General features: G+C 38.9%; 1 protein-coding gene across 6 annotated transcripts in view; it reads left to right on the top strand.

Moving 5' to 3' along the window:
* Positions 1-24,035, top strand: part of ZNF608 (zinc finger protein 608) — a 131,361-nt gene that overhangs the window by 25,439 nt on the left and 81,887 nt on the right. For all 6 annotated transcript variants that reach the window (XM_073557232.1, XM_073557230.1, XM_073557053.1 and 3 more), the window contains one exon: positions 15,560-15,812. In XM_073557232.1, the coding sequence (XP_073413333.1) occupies positions 15,560-15,812 (253 nt within the window). The remainder of the gene's footprint in view (positions 1-15,559; positions 15,813-24,035) is intronic.

Here is a 24,035-nt window from a genome sequence, read left to right as displayed (position 1 = left end):
GACATTTCCACAGGTTGTTAATGTTCCAGCCATGAAAACACAGTTGTACGAGGAATTATCAGTTTCTAACAATCATGAACTTTTACCCTTGGAGATGACTTTTATAGCAGACATTCTAAAAGGGTTAAATAAGTAATAAGTGGCATTTAAAAACCTGCAGACTCAGTTTACAAAATATACAAGCAGACCAAATTTTTTTGGATTTCCTTTTACCTGTTTTTGGCTTGGTAATTTGGATGGCTCATGTTAAAAAGCAATAATGATGTTTGAATTGGAAAGGTAATCCTTACGGTTCTCATTCTCCAGACAGAGCTGTTTGTTTGTGTGTGGTTCACCGCACTACATGGATAATGCTATCAAATATGGCCTTTATTATAACCTTAGAACTGCAATGTTGCAGCACTTTTCATCTTGTATGTTTAGCCTGGGAGTCATTTTCATTCCGACAAATATCTCAAACGGTAAATAAATGAACATTTTTCATTTTTTAAAGAATAGTTCCACCATCGTTACTCTTTTGACAAACTCTCATTTTCACAGTTAGTGGCACTTAAAATTCAAACCCATATTTGCTAGCCTTTTAATGAGTACAGAATGCCTACATGGATGTTGAAACTATAATATCAATGACATTTTTGACATTTCTGAAGAAAAAATTAAAGCCCAATTGCCCAATGTTTAACCTTGATTTCGAGATCATCAATTTCCATCTCTACATTTAAACGACCTGCTGTTTGTAGTTTTAAAACATTAGAACATTTTTTTTCAATTAAAGCTGATTTTGTAGTTTATCACTACAAATGATCATCAACATTCCCCCTCCCCCAAAAAAACCAAGATATTTTTCCATGTCTTTCTGTGAATTTCACAGCATCTGCTTTTGACAGAAAAATCTGTTTCTTGTTTAGTGGAGGCAATCTTGAGGATTTCAAAACTTTTGTATATTTGTACTCATTAATTGAAATGTCCTGTGATCTTTTCGACTTGTGTTCTAAACTGACAGTTTATTCTTCCGTCTCCACTTTATAACTTAACCTCATTGGCCATAGTCAAACATACAAAGTGTGGGTTAGTTAGACTAATTTGTTGTAGTCATGGACCACCCAATGAGCCGTGATACTTCCTGCTTGGAAACAATCATGTTGAGAGAAGGCAAAACCCAGAATAATAATTAGGTAATGGCATTTAGTGCATACATTGAGCTGGTATTATTTAGTGTCTTTCCTACTCTGAACACAGCTGAAACAATCACATTCACAGAATAGGAAGAGAGGTCACTCACAAGAAAGCAAGAGAAAAGTGGAGCTTGAATACCATTAGTTTGGGATCACTGCTCCTGCATGTTCTGTAAGGCTTGTCTTTGTTGTTGTTTTTATTAGTTTATGTTCTGAAAATAATATATATGTGGCACATACATTGAAAATATGATGTGTGTATAAGGAGAAAAAAGAGCTAGTAGGCAAAAAAGTCTAAAAAAATATCATTTTATTACGTGAATGATCAGGACTTACAATAATTACATGTATAAATATAATGAGACCTCCTACATTTTCATTTGTTCTAGATACATTTTTATGTAATGACTCCTCTAAATTTCCACCATGCCCACATATTTCCATTGTACCACGCACTAGAGATTTTTTTTTCCCATTAAACTCACACATTACACAACATAATATTTTGTTTCTCTGTTTTTTCTAAAGCTTACTCAGAATTAAATTACCACTTATTTTTACTTAACATGCAGGTCAGAACCTTTTATAAAATAAGTTAAAAGTCATTGTTTCCTAGTTTTATGCCGTTGCTGTTCAGATGTGACTGACAGAACTGCATGCATTACAGTAAAGCATATTCATTTTCATCTAGTACCCGTTTATTGCCTTGAGCACTGTAAATCTGTCAGCTCTTCACAATACTTTCACCTCTTTCTTCATTTGCTCCAGCTCCTAGTCTGACAACATTCCCCCTAGGCAGAATCCTAATCTGCTTCCAATTAGTTGCAAAATGTGACTGAAATTTCCACATTCAGAATGTAGCAAAAAAAATAATAAGGCTGTGGATTTTTGGGGATTTCCTTTTTTTAAGCAGATTTTTTTTTTTCCATTGAAAACAATAGTTTTTACGCTATTTCTATGGCTTTATTGTTAAAGCTTGCTTCAGCTCACACACTGACAAGAATTAAATGATTTTTTACTGATCCAGCCTTCTGATCCCTAACATAATTAAACTGTATCATTCATGCATAATTCAAGCACATATCATTGCACAGCATTACCGAATCTAAAGTAGTCTTCTAGAAGCAGGGATTATTTTGTAGTATTGCCCTGAAATGGGTAGATCTTCACAAGGCATATAATCTCTCAAGTGTATACTTCACATAGCTGACCTTTCTGAAGGGTTCCAATGAATACCAGCTATTGGTATCAGCTTTTGTATGGGTTTTTTATCTTAGGCATTAAAGTAAATTTTAAAAATGAAGCACACAACTGACTTCTTGTTAGATGTTTTAGATATAGTCTAAAATGTATACTCTAAAACTACTAGAGAATGGTTAGCCATACTTGTCTTCTTATGCTGGATCATTACCTAATCAAATTTATCATTTTTTCCAATTTTTACTCCTTAAAAAAAGTAATTTCCTCTTGTGTGGACTTTTTTTTTTATTATTTAACGCAAAGTGTTAGTTATATAATGAATGATAAAATTATGAAATCAGTAAATAATTCATCAGCATTGTTGAAGTCTACTAAATGTTAAGAATGTCCTTCTGATTTTACCATAGCAATATAAAGCTCTAAGCTATCAGACATTGGTATGCTAGCAGCAGAAAAATATTGTTTCTTGCAGAAAAGGCTAGAACAAAGCTATTGCAATTTGTTATTCCATTGCCTTCAGAGTGCAATGAAGCTTGCAATGTTGGAGGCTTCTTGATGTTCTTCCTAACATTCATAGGGGATGTTGCCAGTACATTCTACACCATCCCCCACAACTTTGTTCCAGATGAATCTCAGGAAAAACATCAAGATAAATATACACCTACATATATATATCTGTTGCACATCAATACAATATCAACAGTCAAGTTATGACATTAATGAGTGCAATTCATCCATCCCACCAATTGTTCTCAGAAATTTGAGAATAGTTGACCCCTTTGATACTTGTTTGTCTATCTCCTTAAGTTAGGTCATGAAGTAATCAGTGAATGTTTACTCTTACCATCTAGAGACTGTTTATACTGACAGTGACTAGAAGAAATGTAGCTCACCCAGTGTTTTGCATTTTTAGTATCCCCCCTAAATTATCTGAGCAAAGACAATGTTGTCTTCCTAAACAAATAAAGTCTGGTGATAAACAGGTGTTATCAGTATCCATGTACAAGTGTTGTGCTCTTACCTAATGCTGACCATACACATTAGATAGCTGTTGGACAAGTTAAGATTTGTCTGACAGCTGTTCACCCATCCCCCTACCTTTTCTACACCATTCTCAGGAATGCTTGGCTTAAGTGTTAGTGTTTTCTATGATGGAGTAGCTACCAGAATTATCTGGTAGCTGCTTATTTTTCCTTCAAACAAAAGAATCAGGCCACTGAACCACAAATATCCAATCCTTGTTGTCCTCCAAGGAGAGCAACAGTGAGATCACCTATATACGTTTGATGGTTGGCTGACCCCTTTAAAATTGGCAAGTTTGACTAAATTTAATCTAATGTACATGGTAAGATTGAGGCATGTAAATAAAAGTATGTCTCAATGTGAAATAGGCTTACATTGTCTATATAATATATAATTTACATTTTTATCATTGACCTTTAATGTTAGTTGAATCGATCCTCATGGTAGTTAGTTGGGTAGATCCTTGATTAATAGTAGAAAAAGACAGCAGGATGGCACTCACCGTTCTCTTGAAATGATTCACTTTATTTCATATTAATAAAGCATAGGCAATGGCACGGGAGAAATGCAAAAAGACGGACGACAGCTGTTTCTGTGCACGAAACGGCTGTCATCCGTCTTTTTGCATTTCTCCCGTGCCATTGCCTATGCTTTATTAATATGAAATAAAGTGAATCATTTCAAGAGAACGGTGAGTGCCATCCTGCTGTCTTTTTCTACTATGATATTTCATGTTTTTTCTTCACATGGATAGAGCACCCGTTCAGCAAGGGCTACAGGTGTCACACTGATAGCGGTTATAAGTGGCTTTGCGGGTATTTCTTTCTCAGGGACAGTGCCGGATGTTTCTTTTTTCTTTGACTGAGATTCTTGATTAATGTCAACTGAAACTATTGTTTTTGGCATGGCCATCTGATTTGATCTCTTGTAGATGCACTTAAACTGCAGATTATTGTGAATGAGCATTAATAGAAACACATGTTTTACATTTCACTACAATCAGGTAATTTTCACAGACAAAATGTTTGTCAGGTGAAATGATTTCAACAAAAGATTATCATTCTTGGCAGAGCCTCATCTTGTGCAACCGGACCTTTGCTGTCGCCTAAAAACTGGCAGCCTGTGCACACTGAACAATCTATTAGGGTATGTTTCCACGTTGCGTACTTGTAGCGCTTTGGAAGCAGCAGAAACCCCACTCCGCCCAAAGCGCCTCCCCTGTTGTACGCGTGGTGAATCATCGCATCCTATCCATAAACTGAATTATCTTGCGGAGACATAAAATCCCCTCCACTATGCTGTAACATCTGGATGCTGCAGATTGAACGCTGAGTTCAATCTGCAGCAAATCCTGAAAACATGCGCTACGTGGAACATACCCTTACAGTCCATTCAGTGTGCATCTAAAGTGCAGTCTGTCTGTGGAAAAAAGCTAATAACCAAATAGCCTATGGGCATTTTTTTAGCTACCAGTCATAAGGTGTAAACACACAATTAAGGGCTCGTCTCATAGCGAGATCACTAGCGAGATCGCTGATGCGTCACCGATTTTGTGACGCAACAGCGATCTAGCCCGCGGTCTTGCTACATGTGACACATATCGGCGACCGGCCCCCCTGCTGGATATCGCTGATCGTGCTCAAATGTCCTGGGCCATTTTTTCATCATTGACGTCCCTCTGGCCAGCGCGCATCGCTGTGTTTGACACTGACGAGCGACCTCGTTGGCGACGCAGAACTCAGGGACGCAGGCTGGAATCGTTCAGAATAGCTGCTGTGTGACAACACACCAGTGATACTTAACAGGTCGCATTGTTGTCGGGATTGCTGGTGCATCGTTGAAGAGATCTGCCTGTTTGGCAGCTTACTAGCGACCATGTAGCGACACACCAGTGATCCCTACCAGGTCGTATCGTTGTCAGGATCGCTGGTGCGTCTCTATGTGAAATAGGACCCACAGATGTTGTCAAAGAAAAGAATGCTTTGGCATGTTGAATGTCAACAGTCAATACTTTTACCTCTATAGAAGATAACCTACTCCCAGAGTTCTCTGACAGCAGCACCCTCCCCTCTCCCCATTGAAAACACATGCATGTTTAGCAATGCAATTTTGTTCAGTCTAAAAATAAAAAACATTACCCCTTTTGTCTGTGGGCTATATCTGTTATCACAATTTAACCATATTCAAAGTTCATGAACAACTGTGATGTTTGTGGTCCAATGGAAACAAAATGAGTTCTGTGATAGTTGGCTTGTGTATGTTACATGGTTGTACTTATTTTGACCTTTATACAGAGGTATGAGTCTAACAAATGACAAATAATTACTTATTTTTTTGTGAAAGTCATCTGACATGGAAAGTCTTTCTGGTGAGTGCAATGATATATTGCACATTTGTTTGTTGTGCCTCTCTTTTGCATAGTAAAATGAATGTCATTCAAATCAATTCCGCTTCCTCCCTGGCATCTCCCTTCTAAGGTGTCATTGCGTTCAAAACAATAGCAAAATGATATTTTATAGTTCAAGTAGATTGCCTGTTTCGCTATTTGCAAAGTACATTGCTTTCTTTTTTTCCATTATTAATTCTGCAGGCAAAAGCCACTGTGCTTCTGAGAAGCATTAAATGCTTTTGTTGACGGCTTATAGTTTTATAAACTCCAAATGAGCTTATTGCCTTTTAACCATCATGAGTACTAAATAATAGAAAAACCTATGAGCCTTCAGATTGGAGAGCCGCCAGCCACCTCCAAGAAGAGGGGAAAAAAAAAGAAATTAATAGTTTAATTGTGAAGCAAATCATTTGTTTACAGATTAAGACCTAGTTGGTAGCCAACTGCCATGGACAAAGAAGTTAAGAATAAATGCTGAGTTTCAGGAAATGAATGCCTCGCTATACATTTTGTCACTGTTGTGGTAATGCTTCTTCCTTGCACAAGGGAGTTAGGGTAATGAATTGTGAGGCCACTACTTTAAGCCTTCTGTGTCTCTTAAAATAACAAAAGGGTTGAGGGCAGGAAAATGTGTTGGGTTTGTTTATGCTGTCTGACTGGAACCAGATAAGCCTGGTTACTCCCAGCAGTTGCCTTAAGTTATTGGCAGGGTGGTTTCACTCTTTTGTTTAACTGTGTGAACTGTATTACAACAAAAATTGGAAAAAAGGGGTGCTTGTGAAATCCAAAAAACATAATGGTCTCTGATTATTACAGTCTTGTCTCTTCCCAAAGACTTTGAGTAAAGATGGCAGCTTTAGATGAATTTGAAAATAGAAAAGCCTTTAAAACTTCCTTAAGGTAACATGATATGCATTTTTTTATTAAACTTTTCTCTTGTACTCTGAAGATTAATGATATTCTCATTCTATTGACCAAAAGGCTGAAATTCCTGGGATTTTTTTTTTGTGGTTATGGCTACTTTACTTCTGAAGTAGCACAACAAGAATGTCAAATTATAGTGATAAGACTTATATTTAAGAGGTTTCATTGAGTTACTACCATTTAATTCATGTAAGTCATAATTGGAATACTTATGGTAGTCCATCAACTAAAATGTACACCTTAATCACTTTTGTAATTTATTTTATTGCAAAATTCCTCACACTTTTTCCTAACTAACTAATCCTTAATTTTTTTTATTGCACTTGTGTTAAGCATGTACCACACTCACCAATGGGTAATGGGAGTAAGGAAGACTAACTATAGAGAGAAGCTGAACCTAGACCCAACTGGATCCTGCACAGTTTGGTCAATCGCTAGTTGCACAATTAAAAACACCACCTTGGACATGACTTTTAGAGAGTCCATCAAGGAGTTTTTCATGCCTCCTGTGGAATCCGAGGGAGTCCGCAAATCACAGCCAACAAGGAGAGAGGAAAGTATGCAAGTGGACATAAAGACCCAGAGTGAGAAACTTAAGACACTTTCATAAAAGGGTAAAGAGGGAAAAGTAAGGAAAGCCCAAAAAATATGTGAAACTAGAAAAAGCTCCAATAAACCTAACAATGGTAAAAGTAGAAGGTGCTGGGAAGGTAAACAGACGCACAGCAAGGATTAGCTGAAGTGATGGAACTTCTTAACAAAATTCCATCTTGAAGTATAGCCAGCAAGGAATTTCAGTGAAGGGATAATATTTAAAGCCTCACCAGAGTGTGATAGGGGAAAAAGAAAATTTGGAAAATGGAAAACACTTGGAAAAGAACAAACGAAGGAGGGAGAAAAAAACCCAAAATGAACATTAAGCATTTGGACAGGGAAGGAAAAGAGCAATAGCTGAACAGATAGAAGAACCAACCACAGCAACAGGTCACCTGATCAAATCCCCAATTTGTACCATGGCAACTTTCTATGACTCCTCACTTGAAAGAAGTCTCAATTGTGACATCACAGGAGGCTTGGGCTGTACTCATTCCCTGCAGTGTCCATCACCTCTCTTGGAACCGGAGGCAGCACTGCAGTTAATTATTAGTGTCCTGCATCACCACCCCCTCTGTAGACATTCTGGATCCTGGGTGATGGACACTGTGGGAGATGTAAGCAGTTCAGCACCCACACTCTGCTTTTATCTCTGCTACCACAGTAGCTTATAACTGAAAGAAGATGTTATCAAGGGACACGTCCCTCATACACATCGACATCAAGAGCCATGCTGGAGTCACATCTTATCACTGTCCCTGCTGACAATTGGTTTGAGGGTGGTTCTAGAAGCACAAAGTGACACCAGTGACACCCTGATGATGATTCATTTGAGGGTGGTGCTAAAAGCTGTGGGGTGGCATTGGTGTTACTCATTTCTTATATGTCTACCCCTGAAGGCATCTTCTTTCACTCAAGCTATCCTGGTGGTGGAGATAGAAGCAGAGTGCTGTCACTGCACTTTCATCTTCCACATCATCCATCAGCATCAAACAAAACCTGACAGGAAATATAGTATAAAAAAACACACATTTAGGCATTAGGTAGATTGGGAAAATTGTAGAACATTGTGTAATAAAGCAAATCGCAAAAGTTGTTAGGGTGTAATGATAGATATTTAGACATTTCTCCATCCAGTTCAGCCTATATACTGTCAGAATAATTCCCCACATCTACATCCTTCTAAAGAACCTAATAACTGTAAGATACCATATTGTTACGCTACAGGAAGACATCTAGGCCTCTCTTGAACTCCTCGACTGAATTGGCCATCACCACCTTCTCAGGCAAGGAATTCCAGATTTTCACTGCCTTAACAGTAAAGAATCCTCTTCTATGTTGGTGGAAAAACCTTCTCTCCTCCAGATGCAGAGAATGCCCCTTTGTGACGATCACATTCCTTTTGTATAAACATCCTCGGAGAGATATTTGTATTGTCCCATTATATACTTATACATGGTTATTAGATTGCCCCTCCGTTGTCTTTTCTCTAGACTAAATAATCCTAATATTGATAATCTCTCTGGGTATTGTAGTTCCCCCATCCCCTTTATTAATTTTGTTGCCCTCCTTTGTACTCATTCTAGTTCCATTATATCCTTCTTGAGCACCAGTGCCTAAAACTGTACACAGCACTCCATGTGCGGTCTAACCAGGGATTTGTACAGAGGCAGTATAATGCTCTCATCATGTGTATCCAGACCTCTTTTAATGCAGTCCATGATCATGTTGTGGGCAGCACGGTGGCTCAGTGGTTAGCGCTGCAGCCTTGCAGCGCTGGGGTCCTGGGTTCGAATCCCACAAGGACAACATCTGCAAGGAGTTTGTATGTTCTCTCCGTGTTTGCGTGGGTTTCCTCCGGGTACTCCGGTTTCCTCCCACACTCCAAAGACATAATGATAGGGAATTTAGATTGTGAGCCCCATCGGGGACAGTGATGAAAAATGTGTGCAAACTGTAAAGCGCTGCGGAATATGTTAGCGCTATATAAAAATAAAGATTATTATTATTATTATCATGTTTGCCTTGGCAGCCGCTGCCTGGCACTGGCTGCTCCAGGTAAGTTTATCATTAGCTAGTATCCCCACGTCCTTCTCCAAGTCAGATTTATGCAGTGGTTTCCCATTTAGTGTGTAATGGTGATATTGATTCCTTCTTCCCTTGTGTATAACCTTACATTTATCATGGTGAAACTGCATCTGCCACCTTTCAGCCAAAGTTTCCAACTTATCCAGATCCATCTGTAGCAGAATACTACTTTCTCTTATATTGACTGCTTTACATAGTTTTGTATAATCTGAAAATATCGATATTTTACTGTGTAAACCTTCTACCAGATTGTTAATAAATATGTTGAAGAGAATAGGTCCCAACACCGGCCGCTGCAGTACCCCTCTGGTCACAGAGACCCAGTAAGAGAATATACCATTTATAACCACCCTGTGTTTTCTATCACTAAGCCAGTTATTTACCCATTTACACACATTTTCCCCCAGACCCAGCATTCTCATTTTGTGTACCAACTTCTTGTGTGGCACGGTATCAAACGCTTTGGAAAAATCAAGATATACCACATCCAATGACTCACCTTGGTCCAGTCTATAGCTTACCTCTTCATAAAAACTGATTAGATTGGTTTGACAGGAGCGATTCCTCATAAACCCATGCTGATATGGCATTAAACAGTTATTCTCATTGAGATAATCCAGAATAACATCCCTCAGAAACCCCTCAAATATTTTACCAACAATAGAGGTTAGACTTACTGGCCTATAAATTCCAGGTTCACTTTTAGAGCCCTTTTTGAATATTGGTACCACATTTGCTATGCGCCAGTCCTGTGGAACAGACCCCGTCGTTATAGAGTCCCTAAATATAAGAAATAATGGTTTGTCTATTACATTACTTAGTTCTCTTAGTACTCGTGGGTGTATGCCATCCGAACCCAGATATTTATTTTAGTCTTATTTAGTCGATTTCGCACCTCTTCTTGGGTTAGATTGGTGACCCTTAATATAGGGTTTTCTTTGTCTCTCGGCATTTCACCAAACATTTCATTTACCACTATGAATACCGTGGAGAAGAAGGCGTTTAATGTATTAGCTTTTTCTTCATCAGCTACCATCATTCTTTTCTCACATTGTTTTAAGAGGCCTACACTTTCATTTATGATTCTTTTACTATTGGTATAGTTGAAGAATAGTTTGGAATTAGTTTTACTCTCCTTAGCAATGTGCTTCTCTGTTTCCTTTTTGGCAGCTTTAATTAATTTTTTAGATAAAGTATTTTTCTCCCTATAGTTTTTTGGGGCTTCAAGAGTGCCATCCTGCTTTAGTAGTTTCTTTTCACTGTCAAAGTCAGGAGTTCTTAAAAAAACAAAACAATGGGAAGTTTCTTTTTTTTTTCTTTGTTAGGCCTGTTTCACACTTCAGTTTTTTCCATCAGTCAAGATCCGCCGTTTTCCTAAAAAAACGGATCCGCCATTTTGTTTGGCGGATCCGTTTTTTTTCCCATTGACTTGCATTACTGGCGGATCTTGACGGATGGCCATCCGTCGCATCCGTTTTTTTGCGGGTCCGCCAATTTTTTTGCATCCGCCGACATGCCCGGACGGAGCTTGTAACATTTTTGTGGCTGAAGGATCCGCATTTCTGCACAGCGCATGCCCGGAGGAATGATCTCAGCCGGAAATTTAACCCTGAAATCATTTCTGGCGAACGGTAAAAATCCTCTCTCTCTCTCTCTCTCTCGTCCCCAGGCTGCGGTTCCTTTAAAATACTTCAGCCAACGGATCCGTCAAAAAACCGGTCCGCTGCCATCCGTTCACTTCAGTTAACAACGGATCCGCTTTCCGCTATTTTGGCGGATTTTAACTGACAAGATAAAACTGAAGAGTGAAACAAGCCTTAGATGTTTATGTCATTGGCCAATTGGTGCCTTTTTGACATTAACGCAATATTCTGCGTATGTCATTTTTTTTTCTCCACAGTCACCAGGAAGATTTACCGCTGAGAATTAGGAATGCGATGCAGTGGGAATAGCATAATAATAAAAATGACTCTTGTCAGTCAGATCCATTATATGTAAATGTACACTTTTCAGGACAATAGTTGGAAGGAAACATTTAATTTAAGAAATTATTGTTCTATGGGTTTATTGATAATATTACTTATGCTAACTGATTTGTCTTTTGGACTTTTGAACTGAACATCTCCAATTTTTACTTCAAAGTCATCAATATCAAATACTGGTAGTTATCTATTGGAGCTGTATTATGTGTGGGGGTCGGTGCCTTGTTTTAGTGATTGGAATCCCATGACTAGTCTTCAGCTCCCCTCTTAACAATATTCTTTATGATGCAAGTTGTAAAACAAGAGTATTGGAAGCTAATTTCCAACATCTCAAGGGCTTTTGGCTGTGGTCCATAATTGATGTGTTCGCGTAGCTGTTGTCTGACGACTCATAATTAGACAGCAATGTTATCCTGGAGCTAAATCTGTAGTGCTCATAAGTCATACTTGATAAACTGTAGGATCATATATTCAGGGTTATTGTTTCTTAACTTTTCCCTGTGTGTTCTTATTTTTCTCCTTAAAAAATTGTATGTCAAGAAAAAAACATAAAGCCAGAGGCATTTCATGAATCTGTCAATGTGAATCAGCCACATTTTATCATCTTCAGGAGACCAATATGATTTTTTATACCTTTTCTTCTTGCAGCTTGTGTGATAAAATAATTAGCATATCCCCTGACAAATATGTGGCTTAGGAACAGTTTGTACCACATGCCATTTGAAACTATAATTCCTTCAATGGCTTGTAATGTTTCTGCCATTTAATTACTTGCTCTTTCTTGTGTCATGTATATTGGTTCTACAGTAAAACTTAAATTGTTTTTCTATTTCGCTGTATAAAAGCGATGTATTCTATCTGTCCTCTGCAATGCAGTATATAAAACCCATCTTCGCTGATCAGCAGCCTCCTTCAAGATTCTTTTAATTTAATATGGTTCAGTAGAAAAAGGTGCAGCTGACATTGTGTTTCTTTAAAACTTTTAACTGGTATGAATGTCTTGTCTACATACCATTATAATACTAGCACTTCCCAACCTTTCAACTAATTTAACAGCTTGTAGAAAGCAAATTTTTATGCAGTTATTGAAATTTGGTTATAACTATAGTACTTTGTATGTTTTTAGGTCAGTGTTACATTAAAATTAAAATGATTGTATTTCAGAAATAAGTGTAAATGTTCTATTATAAATTATAGTATAATAATGAGGTTGAGAAGGACCCCATATATAAATATATTTGTGTTTATCTATGTGTGTGTGCACGAGTTCAAGTGAGCCTCCCATTTAATTTTCTCAATGTGTACAGTATGATAAACTGCATTTTTTTTTTTCATTCAGATCCTTGTAAGCACACCAAAGCCCGGTGGACAGTGAAAACTACTTAGAACTTAGATTTGCTGGAATTATGATCATCTGACTCTAATTAGAATGTGGGCACATAAAGAGGACGCTGGTGGAAAAAAGAATTGAGCATGTTAATTTTCATATCCCATTCGTTTTGTTCTTAAGCCCTCGTTACACATAGCGATATCGCTATCAATATCGCTTTAACGTCACCAATTTTGTGACGTAGCAGCGATATTGCTAGCGATATTGCTATGTCTGATACTTACCTCCGACCAGCTCCCCTGCTGCTCATCGCTGGTCACACGAGAACGTCCTGGACCATTTCTCGTCGGGCGCTTCCTGCTGGGCTTCCTGTGGCGCCGACGAGCGACGTGTGGACGCGGGTGGGAGGACGTCAGGTTCGCCGCATCTGACAGGTAAGTAGCGACCCCCGACCCCTGCTATGTCACTGGTGAGATCTGCCTGTGTGGCAGCTCACTAGCGACCACTTAGTGATGCACCAGCGATCCATATCGTTGTCGGGATCGCTGGTACATCGCTAAGTGTAACGGTACCCTCAGAGTAGATAACCTGCCAAAAACTGTATCTGCAGTGGCTTGCTCCCCTCTTGGCCAAACTCAGTATGTACATGCATGGGGGAATTAGGAGACATAACATTCAGTAAAATATGTAAATGGGCACTTTTGCCTTGCCCCAAAACACATAACATACAGTAAATGCATTTGAAAGAGAATATGAGCAAAATTATATAAAAATGAGAAATAATAAAGTATAACAAGTCATTAGCGTAGACATTTAAGGCTGATTTCACACATCTGTGTTTCATGATTCAGAGACAAGCCTAGCATCTATATGTGCTTATGCCTATGAGATTGTGGGATTGACTTTGGGTGAGAAAACAAAATGCCGGTCTATGCAATGGATGTGTAAAATCTAAAGGCCTCGTTACCCATAACGATGTCCCAGCGATCCCACCAATGATCCGACATGGATGGGATCGCTGGGACATCGTTAGGCTGATCGCTAATGAGATGTCACATAGAAGACAGCCCCTCAAGCGAACAAGCTGGTTTCCAATGTAAACAGCGGGTATCTAAGAGCCGCGAGGCTCATAGATACCCGCTGTTTACATTGGAAGCCAGCATCCAGGGTCGCTGATCGCTGGTCTCTTGCTGCCACACGCAGCGATGCGCGCTGGCCAGCGGGAGACCAGCGATCAAGAAACGGCCCATGACGATGGAGCGCGATCAGCGATACCCTGCTGGGGGCCAGTCGCTGATCCATGTCACACACAGCAATCTCGCTGGCGAGATCGCTGTGGCGTCATAAAATCAGCGATCTCGCTGGCGAGATCGCTGTGTGTGACGGGGCCTTAAGACTGGTTTTGCATTAGTGCTATCATACAGATGAAACAAGTGCTCTGTCTTCTGGACCAAACTAAGATCACTATAAGGTCCTATATACTAAGAATGTATGCAAGCAATTTTGAACCTATTTTTCTTCATGGTAAGGATAAATTCCAAAGGCATCTATTATTAGGAAAATATGTATTACAAATTAAATTGAAAATAATATATGCATTAGATTGAAATTCTTTCATTTACTAGATTATTCTATGCAGAAGTACCATGCAAAGCCAGTTAATAATTACTGAGCATTTTTTGTTCTCAGCTCTTTCAGGATACCTTCTTGGAGCTAAACTGCATTCTTTATTTGCATTTTAGAGATAATCTTCCTTTTAAAAGAGATCTATTTGCAAGTCTATCCTCCAGTTACTTATTCAGTAAACACCTACATGTGTATGAAGCCTGTATGTGGACAATCCTCTGATTAATATCTCCTGCTAGGCTGCTACTTTACAGCAAGCATGAACACCTGGCAGACATCAAGCAAAAATAACACTGCGAGGCTGTAAAGATTTGTTTTCTTACTTTGCTTGATTTGTCACATTGCCACTAGCAGCTGTTAGACCTGTGTACATTTTCCAGTGTAGATAATTGCCTTACTTTGCCTATTCTCCCGGCATTGTTGTAGCTGTAGATAATTAAAAAAAAATAAAAGAAGAACAGAAGTCAATACATTATGACCCTTGCAAGTGACATCATAAAGTTATATTTTTCTTCATTAGTTTTCACTTTTCATGCATGAATGTTATATTTTAGTAAATCATATATTTGGAACATCATACCAACTATTCTGATTTTTGTCGATCATAATTTTTTTTTTCCCATAAACAGATTCTGGGTCTGATGGCTATTTATCTGCTATATTGACTAATTTATCTTAGCTTCTATGTCCACCTTAGGGGGAGCAATATCAGTCCATTAAGGATTATGAGAAGATTTTCATAATTACACACCACACAGATAAGCACTTCCATTTTCTCCCATTAGTAAAATGCAGTTACTCCATTTGCTCAGTCAGTGCTGTTGTGTGGAACATTTTCTGGTAAGAGGGATTACAGCTCTCCCTGTCAGTCTAACACTTTCAACAGCAGGTTTTCCTGCCCTACTTCTCAGTAACTGCTCATTAAATTATTCTCTACAGGGAACACTAGTTCTCTGCACCTTTTCGTTTTCTTTTCTATCAAAGATAAGCCAAGGTCAAATTGAATAGAATCCATATTTACAACCAAAGGTGACGAATCGGAAGCATTTACAAAACAGCAATAGAGTCAATGGCTTTGCCAAAGGAGATATTGTGGGTAAAAGCATCATGCAATTCAATTCACCGCTAGAAATTGATTAAAACAAAGGCAGAGATACCTGTAAAATTATGTCAAACAATTACACTTTACTATGTACTGTCAATAAAACTCAATATTCTTTTTTACCAGGTTGATCCCCTGTTTACAGTGCCTGCCCCTCCACCACCAGTTTCTAACAACATCTCATCTCCAATTCTGCCATCGTATTTTTCACCATCATCAACTATTGCTGCACCTGTGGAACAGCTTTTAGTAAGGACTCGCTCAGTTGGTGTAAACACAAGTGAAGTTGGAGTAGTAACAGAACCAGAATGCCTTGGACCTTGTGAACCTGGCACCAGTGTCAATTTGGAAGGGATTGTATGGCATGAAACTGAAGAAGGTAGGTCTGATCTTCTGTATGAGCTTCTTAATGTCATGTTTCAAAATGTCAGCTGTGTTGCAAAAAGCAGACTTTTAGAAACAGAGAGTCCGTTACCATCAAAGTTACACATGCTTAAACCTTCTATAGAAATATAAACTTGTCTAAAGAGGAAAAATGCTTCAACCTAGTTATCGCTTCTGGAAGAGAGATCTGGTGGCTATTTTTATTAAATGCCAGGAGGACCAGACATGGTTGTTGAGACAACTAGTGTTTTTGTTAGTCACAAATCTTTGACTTCGACATGATTAACTGTATTGTTTTGACCAAGCTGTAATTCTACTGGGTCTTCATGCTTGAATAGGCAGTTTTTTGTCATTAATGTATATTTTAATGTGAAAATGTGATTTTGGGTAGTTATTCAGATGTAATGGGTGTCGAAAGATAAGTTAAGTCATGTACAGCACCATGGAATAAATAGTGTTCTAAAAATAAATAATAATGCTTTATAATGGAAAATTAAACACCCTTCTAGGGTTGAGACTGTGGACAGAATGAATTGGGTTGAAACATCTATGATGGGAAAACTCTAGAATATCGTAAAGAATGGGTCACTGTCTAAAAAATGATAGCAGGATAATATTGAATAGATGAAAAAAATGTTGTGTCAAAAAAGGTAATAATTAGTTAATCCAAAAGATGTAATATGACAAACGGATTTTGTGGCACCAACGTATGTAGGTGTCATTTACTGTATATTACATATTTCAAAATAATGTTATTGTTCGTCTTTAAAGAGTATCTTTCTACCTTGTTTTGTCTCTCCTGCTGAGAGCCCTGTTAAAATGATTTATGCGCAGATAGTTTGCTGACTGCACCTTTTCAGACGTGATTTGAATTTTTATGAAATGAAGTAATCTTGGGAATATTGATTTTGGTCTCTGATTTAATATCTTTCCAGTGTTTAATTCAAGAAATGCCTGATGGTGTATTCGGTCAGCAATACCATGATGCCAATGTGCATGTTTAGCATCTTGTGATATAGATAAAAGAGCTTACAAATTATGGTTGGCTTCCAAAATGTAATTTAGATATTAAAATGTATTCTATTATGACTGCTTGAAGTGCATTTTTTATTGAATCTGTAATTTTATGCATTTACATATACTTGACTTCTGGATGCAGCTTTGTTAAGATTTGATGTATGAGTGTAAATAAATATTCCACTATAAGCTAATTATTTCACAGGTGACAGATGGATGTTATTAAAATGCACCTGTCACCCACATACAGCAGGAACAAGCTTTTTATGGTGAGAAGCAATGTTACAAGACTGGAGCAATCAGTTAGCTTGGAACTAATGGCTAATAAATATTGCCCTTGATCTGCTTCAGTTTTTATTTTAATGACTAAGTTGTTAGATAACTTTCTCATCAATGTTGACTTTTCCCAAGTGGCTAATGGTTTCACTAAGCATAGCTAAGTTTATATTTAAACAATTGGAATATGGTGTCAAGATATGCATTGTCTTATTGCACCTCCAATTTCCTATAGGATATTAGTGCGATTGCTACAGATCAGATTTCACCATACTATTAGATTGGTCAAACATGAGATCCCAGAGTAGTGTTTCACGCATGCATCTGGCATGAATATAAAACAGGTGGGGTAAAACACTTCCAGATAACTTTGGTGGCAACATAACGCTCTGAAAACAAAAGGGTGAGGTTGAAATCCAACAGCACAATCAATTTTCCTCAACATTTACCAATAAAGTAGAATTGGACACTACCATATATTAGATTGTGTGTCCTGCCCAGATCTAATGTAGTGTATATGATGAGCCGTATAGGTAGTATAATAAAAGAGCAAATTCAAAATATCTCAGCAACAGAGAGGAGAAATCAATATATCTATATTTATCTATCTATCTTTGTGTTCAAAAGTATTTGCCCCTTCCTGACTTCCTACTTTTTTCGCATGTTTGTCAGACACTTAAATGTTTTAGATCACCAAGCAAATTTAAATTTTAGACAAAGATAACACAAATAAACACAATAGCAATTTTTAATTGAAGGTCTTTATTAATAAGGGATAAAGAAATCCAAAGCTAGAGGGCACTGTGTGAAAAGGTTATCGCCCCCACTCACCTTAAAACATAAATAAACTGTGGTTTATTGCATCTTTTGGAAACTGAGTTCAAATTTCTTAACCACATGCAGGCTTCCACATCCCTTCACAATCAAGAAATCACTTAAATAGGACCTGCCTGAAAAAGTGAAGTAGACCAAAAGATCCTCGAAAACTAGATATGCCACGATCCAAATAAATTCTGGAACAAATGGGAAACAAAGTAATTGAGATCTATCAGTCTGGAAAAGGTTATAAAACAATTTCTAAAGCTTTGGGACTCCAGCAAACCACAGTGAGAGCCATTATATACAAATGGCAAAAACATGGAAGAGTGGTGAAACTTCAAAGAAGTGGCAGAATGACTAAAATTAACCCAAGAGTGCAGCAATTACTCATCCAAGAGGTCACAAACGACCCCACAACAGCATGCAAAGAGCTGCAGGCCTTGCCTCAGTTAAGATCAGTGTTCATGACTCGATCATAAGAAAGAGACTGAGCAAAATTGGCCTGCATGGCAGAGTTCCAAAATGAAAACCACTGCTGAGCAATAAGGACAAAAAGGCTTGTCTCAGTTTTGTCATAAAACATATTGATGATCCCCCAGACTTTTGGGAGAATACTTTGTGGACTGACGAGACAAAAGTTGAACTGTTTAGAAAGTGTATGTCCCATTACATCTGACATAGAAGTATCAGCATTTCAGAAAAGGAACACCATACCAGCAGTAAAATATGATGGTGGTAGTGTGATGGTCTGGGGCTGTTTGGCTGCTTCGAGACCTGGGAGACTTGCTGTGGTAAATGGAACCATGAATTCTGCTGTCTACCACAAAATAATGAAGGAGAATGTCCGGCCATCTGTTGGTGACCTCAAGCTGAAGCCCACATGGGTCATGCAGCAGGACAGTGATCCAAAACACACCAGTAAGTCTACCTCTGAATGGCTTAAGAAAAACAAAATTAAGTCTTTGGAGTGGCCAAGTCAAAGTCCTGACCTTAGTCTGATTGAGATGCTGTGGCATGACCTTAAAAAGGCAGTTCATGCTTGGAAAACCTCCATAGTGCCCACAATTCTGCAAAGATGAGTGTGCCAAAATTCCTCCAGAGCATTGTAAAAGACTCATTGCCAGTTATTGCAAATGCTTGATTACAGTTGTTGCTGCTAAGGGTGGCCCAACCAGTTATTAGGTTTAGGGGGCAATCACTATTTCACACAGGGCCCTGTAGGTTTGAATTTCTTTTCCCTTAATAAAGACCTTCATTTATAAACTGCATTTTGTGTTTACTTGTGTAATCTTTGGTTAATATTTAAATTTGATAGGTGATCTGAAACATTTCAGTGTGACCAACATGCAAAAGAATAGGAAGTCAGGAAGGGGGCAAACACTTATCCACATATCATATGGGTAGTATGCCACCCTACTCTGAACCTTGTAGCCTTGTCTATAACTCTTATACAATGCATTCGCTATAACAGATAAAGCTGAGATAAAACATATGCATGTGTTAGGATATAATTTATGAGTTTATAGTACACTGTAAGCTTGGAATTATCCATTCTTCTTCATGTTTCAAATTAGTTAAATAGTGACAATGACAGCCATGTTTTGCTCATCACTTTGATGTATTGTCATGACATATTAGCTAGTAATAAAGGGATCTGACCTTTCTGCCTCTTCTGTTTTCTTATGCTGGCTAAGCAGAACTGTGATAAGATGTTTACCATACTGAAGGAAAAGCAGGTTAGCTTTTTGAGGAGTTGTTCTACTTGAATAAACTAAACTTCTGACCTTTGTTGAATTAAAAGTGCTTGTTGTTTGCTGGACCATATCTATTTACAGATGTGCCAGAAGCAAACACTCATTGTGCTTTGTAGTCTGCAGTTTAATAATAGTGAAATGTCTGAAGCAGCAGAAGAATTTCCCATGTTGCTGTAATTATAGCATTTTACTTAGCAGTGGGATGAGGAGGACTCATTGATGTTGGGAAGAACAGAAGCTGTTGGGTCAGCATGTAGATGCCAGGCCATATAAGGTTTGGTTTGGGCATATAATCTCTCACTTTTGACAAAGATTTGGCACTGCTCCTTAACCCCTAAGCAGTTTCATGACAGCTATTCAAGTCCAAAATCACACACCTGGACCAACCGCCAAACTACCATCAAACGGGTGCTCAATTCAGAAAAGCAAACATGTAATCTGATTATGTACAAAAGAGGAAAAAAAGTGATGGCACTCACCGTTCTGTCGTGAAAATTCTTTATTGATTAAAACGCATTTGCACGGGAGGAATGTAGAGAGTGGCGTCCCGTTGAAGCGCAAGTGCGTGAAACGGCCGTCGTCCACTCTCTGTACATTCCTCCCATGCCAATGTCTTTTAATCAATAAAGAATTTTCATGACAGAATGGTGAGTGCCTTCACTTTTTTTCTCTTTTGTACATAATCAACTCAAGTAAAAGGAGACATGACTTAAAGAGATATTATCATCTCACACATTTATCGAGCATCAGCAGGATTTTTACCTCTGAGACATGCATCTATCTCGTAATATGGAAAATCAGTCTCTTTTGATTGGTGGATTAAAATGATTGTCAAGATTTTTTTGTTTACAATAAGAAATGTTATAAAATAGCTCATTTCTTTCTTCTACAGTCCCTCACAGTTTTAATTCTAATATTGTAGACTCATCTGGGCAGCACGGTGGCTCAGTAGTTAGAACTGTTGCTTTGCAACTCTGGGGTCCTTGGTTCAAATTCAACCTAGTGCAACATCTGCAAGGGGTTTGTTTGCTCTCCCTTTGTTTGCATGGTTTTCCTCCTACACTCCAAAGACATACTGATAAGGATTCAGGATTGTCCCAATGGTGACCTTGATGACAATGTCTGTCTGTCTGTGGGGTATGATGGCGCTATATAAGCAAACCATAATAAATAAAAAATAAACCTTTCCAATTGTCCTTTCCAGTCTCTGTTTACTTTGTTGCAGCATTCACTTGGCGTACATTGACTGTAGCCAATAATTGACCTTAGCGGTAATTCTTGTATACATTGCACTGGACACCTAAGGCCAGTGAATGGTTGCAGTGGTGACAAAGTTATCCAAATGAGAAGTAAAGGGCCTGTTACACTAAAGGCCCCGTCTCACTAAGCGACTTACCAGCGATCCCGACACCGATATCAAGGTGTCAGGATCGCTAGTAAGTCGCTATGTGATCGCTGGTGAGCTGTCACACAGACAGCTTCACCAGCGATCAGCACAGCGATGCCGAGCGCCCGGCATCGCTGGCCATCGCTGTAAAAAATAGAATCAAAATAAAAAATATAGTTATTCTCACCTTCCGACGTCCCGTTCAGTCATCCTGCCTCTCTCCACGCTCCGGTCAGAGTGATCCTTTGCACGAATGACCGCGAGATGTCACGGTCTCGCGGGATAACAAAGTCTCGCGGTCATTCGTGCAAAGGATCACTGGGACCGGAGCGTGGAGAGAGGCTGGATGGCTGAACGGGACGTCGGAAGGTGAGAATAACTATATTTTTTATTTTTTTTATTATTTTTTACACCTGATCGCTGGTCTCCCGCTGTCACACACAGCGATGCGTGCTGGCCAGCGGGAGACCAGCGACCAAAGAAATGTCCAGAGATTTCTTGCAGCGATCAGCGATACCGGCAGGGGGGCCGCTCGCTGATCGCTGTCACACACAGAAATCTCGCTGGTGAGATCGCTGTTACGTCACAAAAGTTGTGACTCAGCAGCGATCTCGCTACCGAGATTGCTTAGTGAGACGGGGCCTTTAGCGATATCGCTAGCAATATCGCTAGAATGTCACTGGTTTTGTGACGCAGCAGCGATATTGCTAGCGATATCGCTATTTGTGATACTTACCTCCGACCGGCTCCCCCGCTGATTATCGCTGATCGCGCGAGATCGTCCTGGGACGTTTCTCGTCGGCCACTTCCTGCTGCGCTTCCTGCTGTGGCAACAAGCGACGCATGGACGCAGGCGAGAGGACGTCTTCATCGCCTCGTCTGACTGGTAAGTAGCGACCCCCGACCGCTGCTATGTCGCTGGTGAAATCTGCCTGTTTGGCAGCTCACTAGTGACCACTTAGCACTGCACCAGCGATCCTGACCGGGTCATATCATGGTCGGGATCGCTGGTGCATCGCTAAGTGTAACGGTACCCTTACAATCAGGGACCATTGTAGGAATAATTCTGGAGCACCAGGAGCACTGAAAGCCAAATATTTATTTGTATTTATATTTAAAAGTATTATTATTATTCATTTTTTTTAAAATCCTGATAAATCCATCAAGCTGTCCAGATTTTACACAGGATAATTTCATGTCATTTTGATAGTTGAATGGGGCATGTACTGAGTTGGAGATCTCTCATATGTGGCATATTAGTAGAAGCTGTGCTGGTACTTTTTCCTTGCACATCTGTAACTCCCATAGAAAAGACAATCTATTTGGCACAAATAGCAATGGTGCCAATTTCCAACCTCTTTCTGTGCCGCACTTACCGTACGACGGAGAGCCTCAATTACTTTTATCCCACAACAATCTATTTTAAATGCTCGGAGCTTTGTAGTGCAAAGAGTGATTATAGGATCAAGATAAAACTGGTTGTTAAATGACAAATAAGTTGTTTCAGTCTCAAAAATGTAGCTAGTTGTAGCAGTCATCTCTGTAATTCAGATGGCTTGCTATTTCCCATAAAGACTTTTGAAGTTAGAGACCCCTTCTACACTAGAGAGGAAGGAAAAAAAGACATGGAAGAAATACACGTTTTTTTCATCTTATATACAAGAATAGTCTGAGCATGTTTTGGGTTTCCATCCTTTTTGATCTACCCTGTTTAAAAAGTTCATTGCCACAAGAAAATATTGTTCAAAATTGTTCACAGATGCATAGAAGAATTTCCATAACATTTACGCTGTAACATTTGGGGCACACATGGCATTGTAGAAATTTGTGTCGTCAGATTTCCTGGGATTGGCTTACTACCACCTGGCTTTTCACGTCAAACTTATTATTCTCTAATACATTCTTATCCTGGTTCGAGCCGATAGTGTTTAGCTCATTGGTTTGCCATCCAATCTAAAATCAAACACAATGCAATTCAGCAGTAGACGTATTATTAACAAACCCTTCTGTTTTATTTCTTCTTCCTACGCGCCTTTGATCACTGAATTGGTTATGTGAGCTCTGAACACCATAGATGTTAACTGCTGTTGTGCCTATTCCACTTCATCTGTGCAAAACCAATTGCACTGTTTGAAGTTATGTAAATGAGTTGTTTACTGCTAATTAAAATGTGTCTGTATTTGGGCCAAGGGGATCCTAAACCATATGATTGCTCAGAGACATGCTTCTATTGCCTGTTTACAGTTACTGGGAATACAAAACGGTTCCTGCTTCAAAAACAGTGTGCTAAAACAAAACACTACATTTTGAGATTTTGTTGACCTCTACTAAATCCAGAGCTTGCTTCTGTCAGAAACGTGAGCCTAGGAATCTAATACTCTGGAGGTACTTCCTATAAAATGAGACCTGTTACTCAACTTGTCAGACACTGCTGTATTTTCTCATATTCCTTTAGGGAGATAAAGAATCATTTGCTTACACCTACATCAGTATATTTTTTCAACAGGAACGTCTACACAATAGCCAAATGTTATAAATGGATATCTACTATGTGTGAATTTTTTCAGCATGCTTTTAGACTCCTCTTTAGAAATTTAGGCCTCTTTCACACATCAGTTTTTTGCTATCAGTCGCAATCCAGCAGTTTGGGGAAAAAAAACGGATCCGTCGCAGATTGTGAAAAACTAGTGTGACGGATGCGTTTTTTCGCTGGATCCGATTTCCCTACCTGGTAATAATAATTGGAACATGCTCAGTTTTAAAAAAATGGAATCCGTCGCTGGATTCCGTTATTTGACGGACAGTAACGGATCCTTCACCCATAGGCTTCCATTATAGCCAACGACGGACGGCGCTGGATCCGTCACTGTCCTACTCTTCGACGGAGACAAAAAACGTTACTTTTTCTTCATGTCATTACCAGTTAGCATTCGTCTGGTTAATACGATGGAGTGAGCAAAACTTT

This window comes from Dendrobates tinctorius, unplaced genomic scaffold (genome assembly GCF_039654945.1).
Source record: "Dendrobates tinctorius isolate UK_male_01 unplaced genomic scaffold, ASM3965494v1 ptg000003l, whole genome shotgun sequence".
In the NCBI taxonomy this organism is placed as follows: domain Eukaryota; kingdom Metazoa; phylum Chordata; class Amphibia; order Anura; family Dendrobatidae; genus Dendrobates; species Dendrobates tinctorius.
Note: the sequence above shows the minus strand (reverse complement) of the source record. Positions and strands in the feature narration are given on the sequence as shown.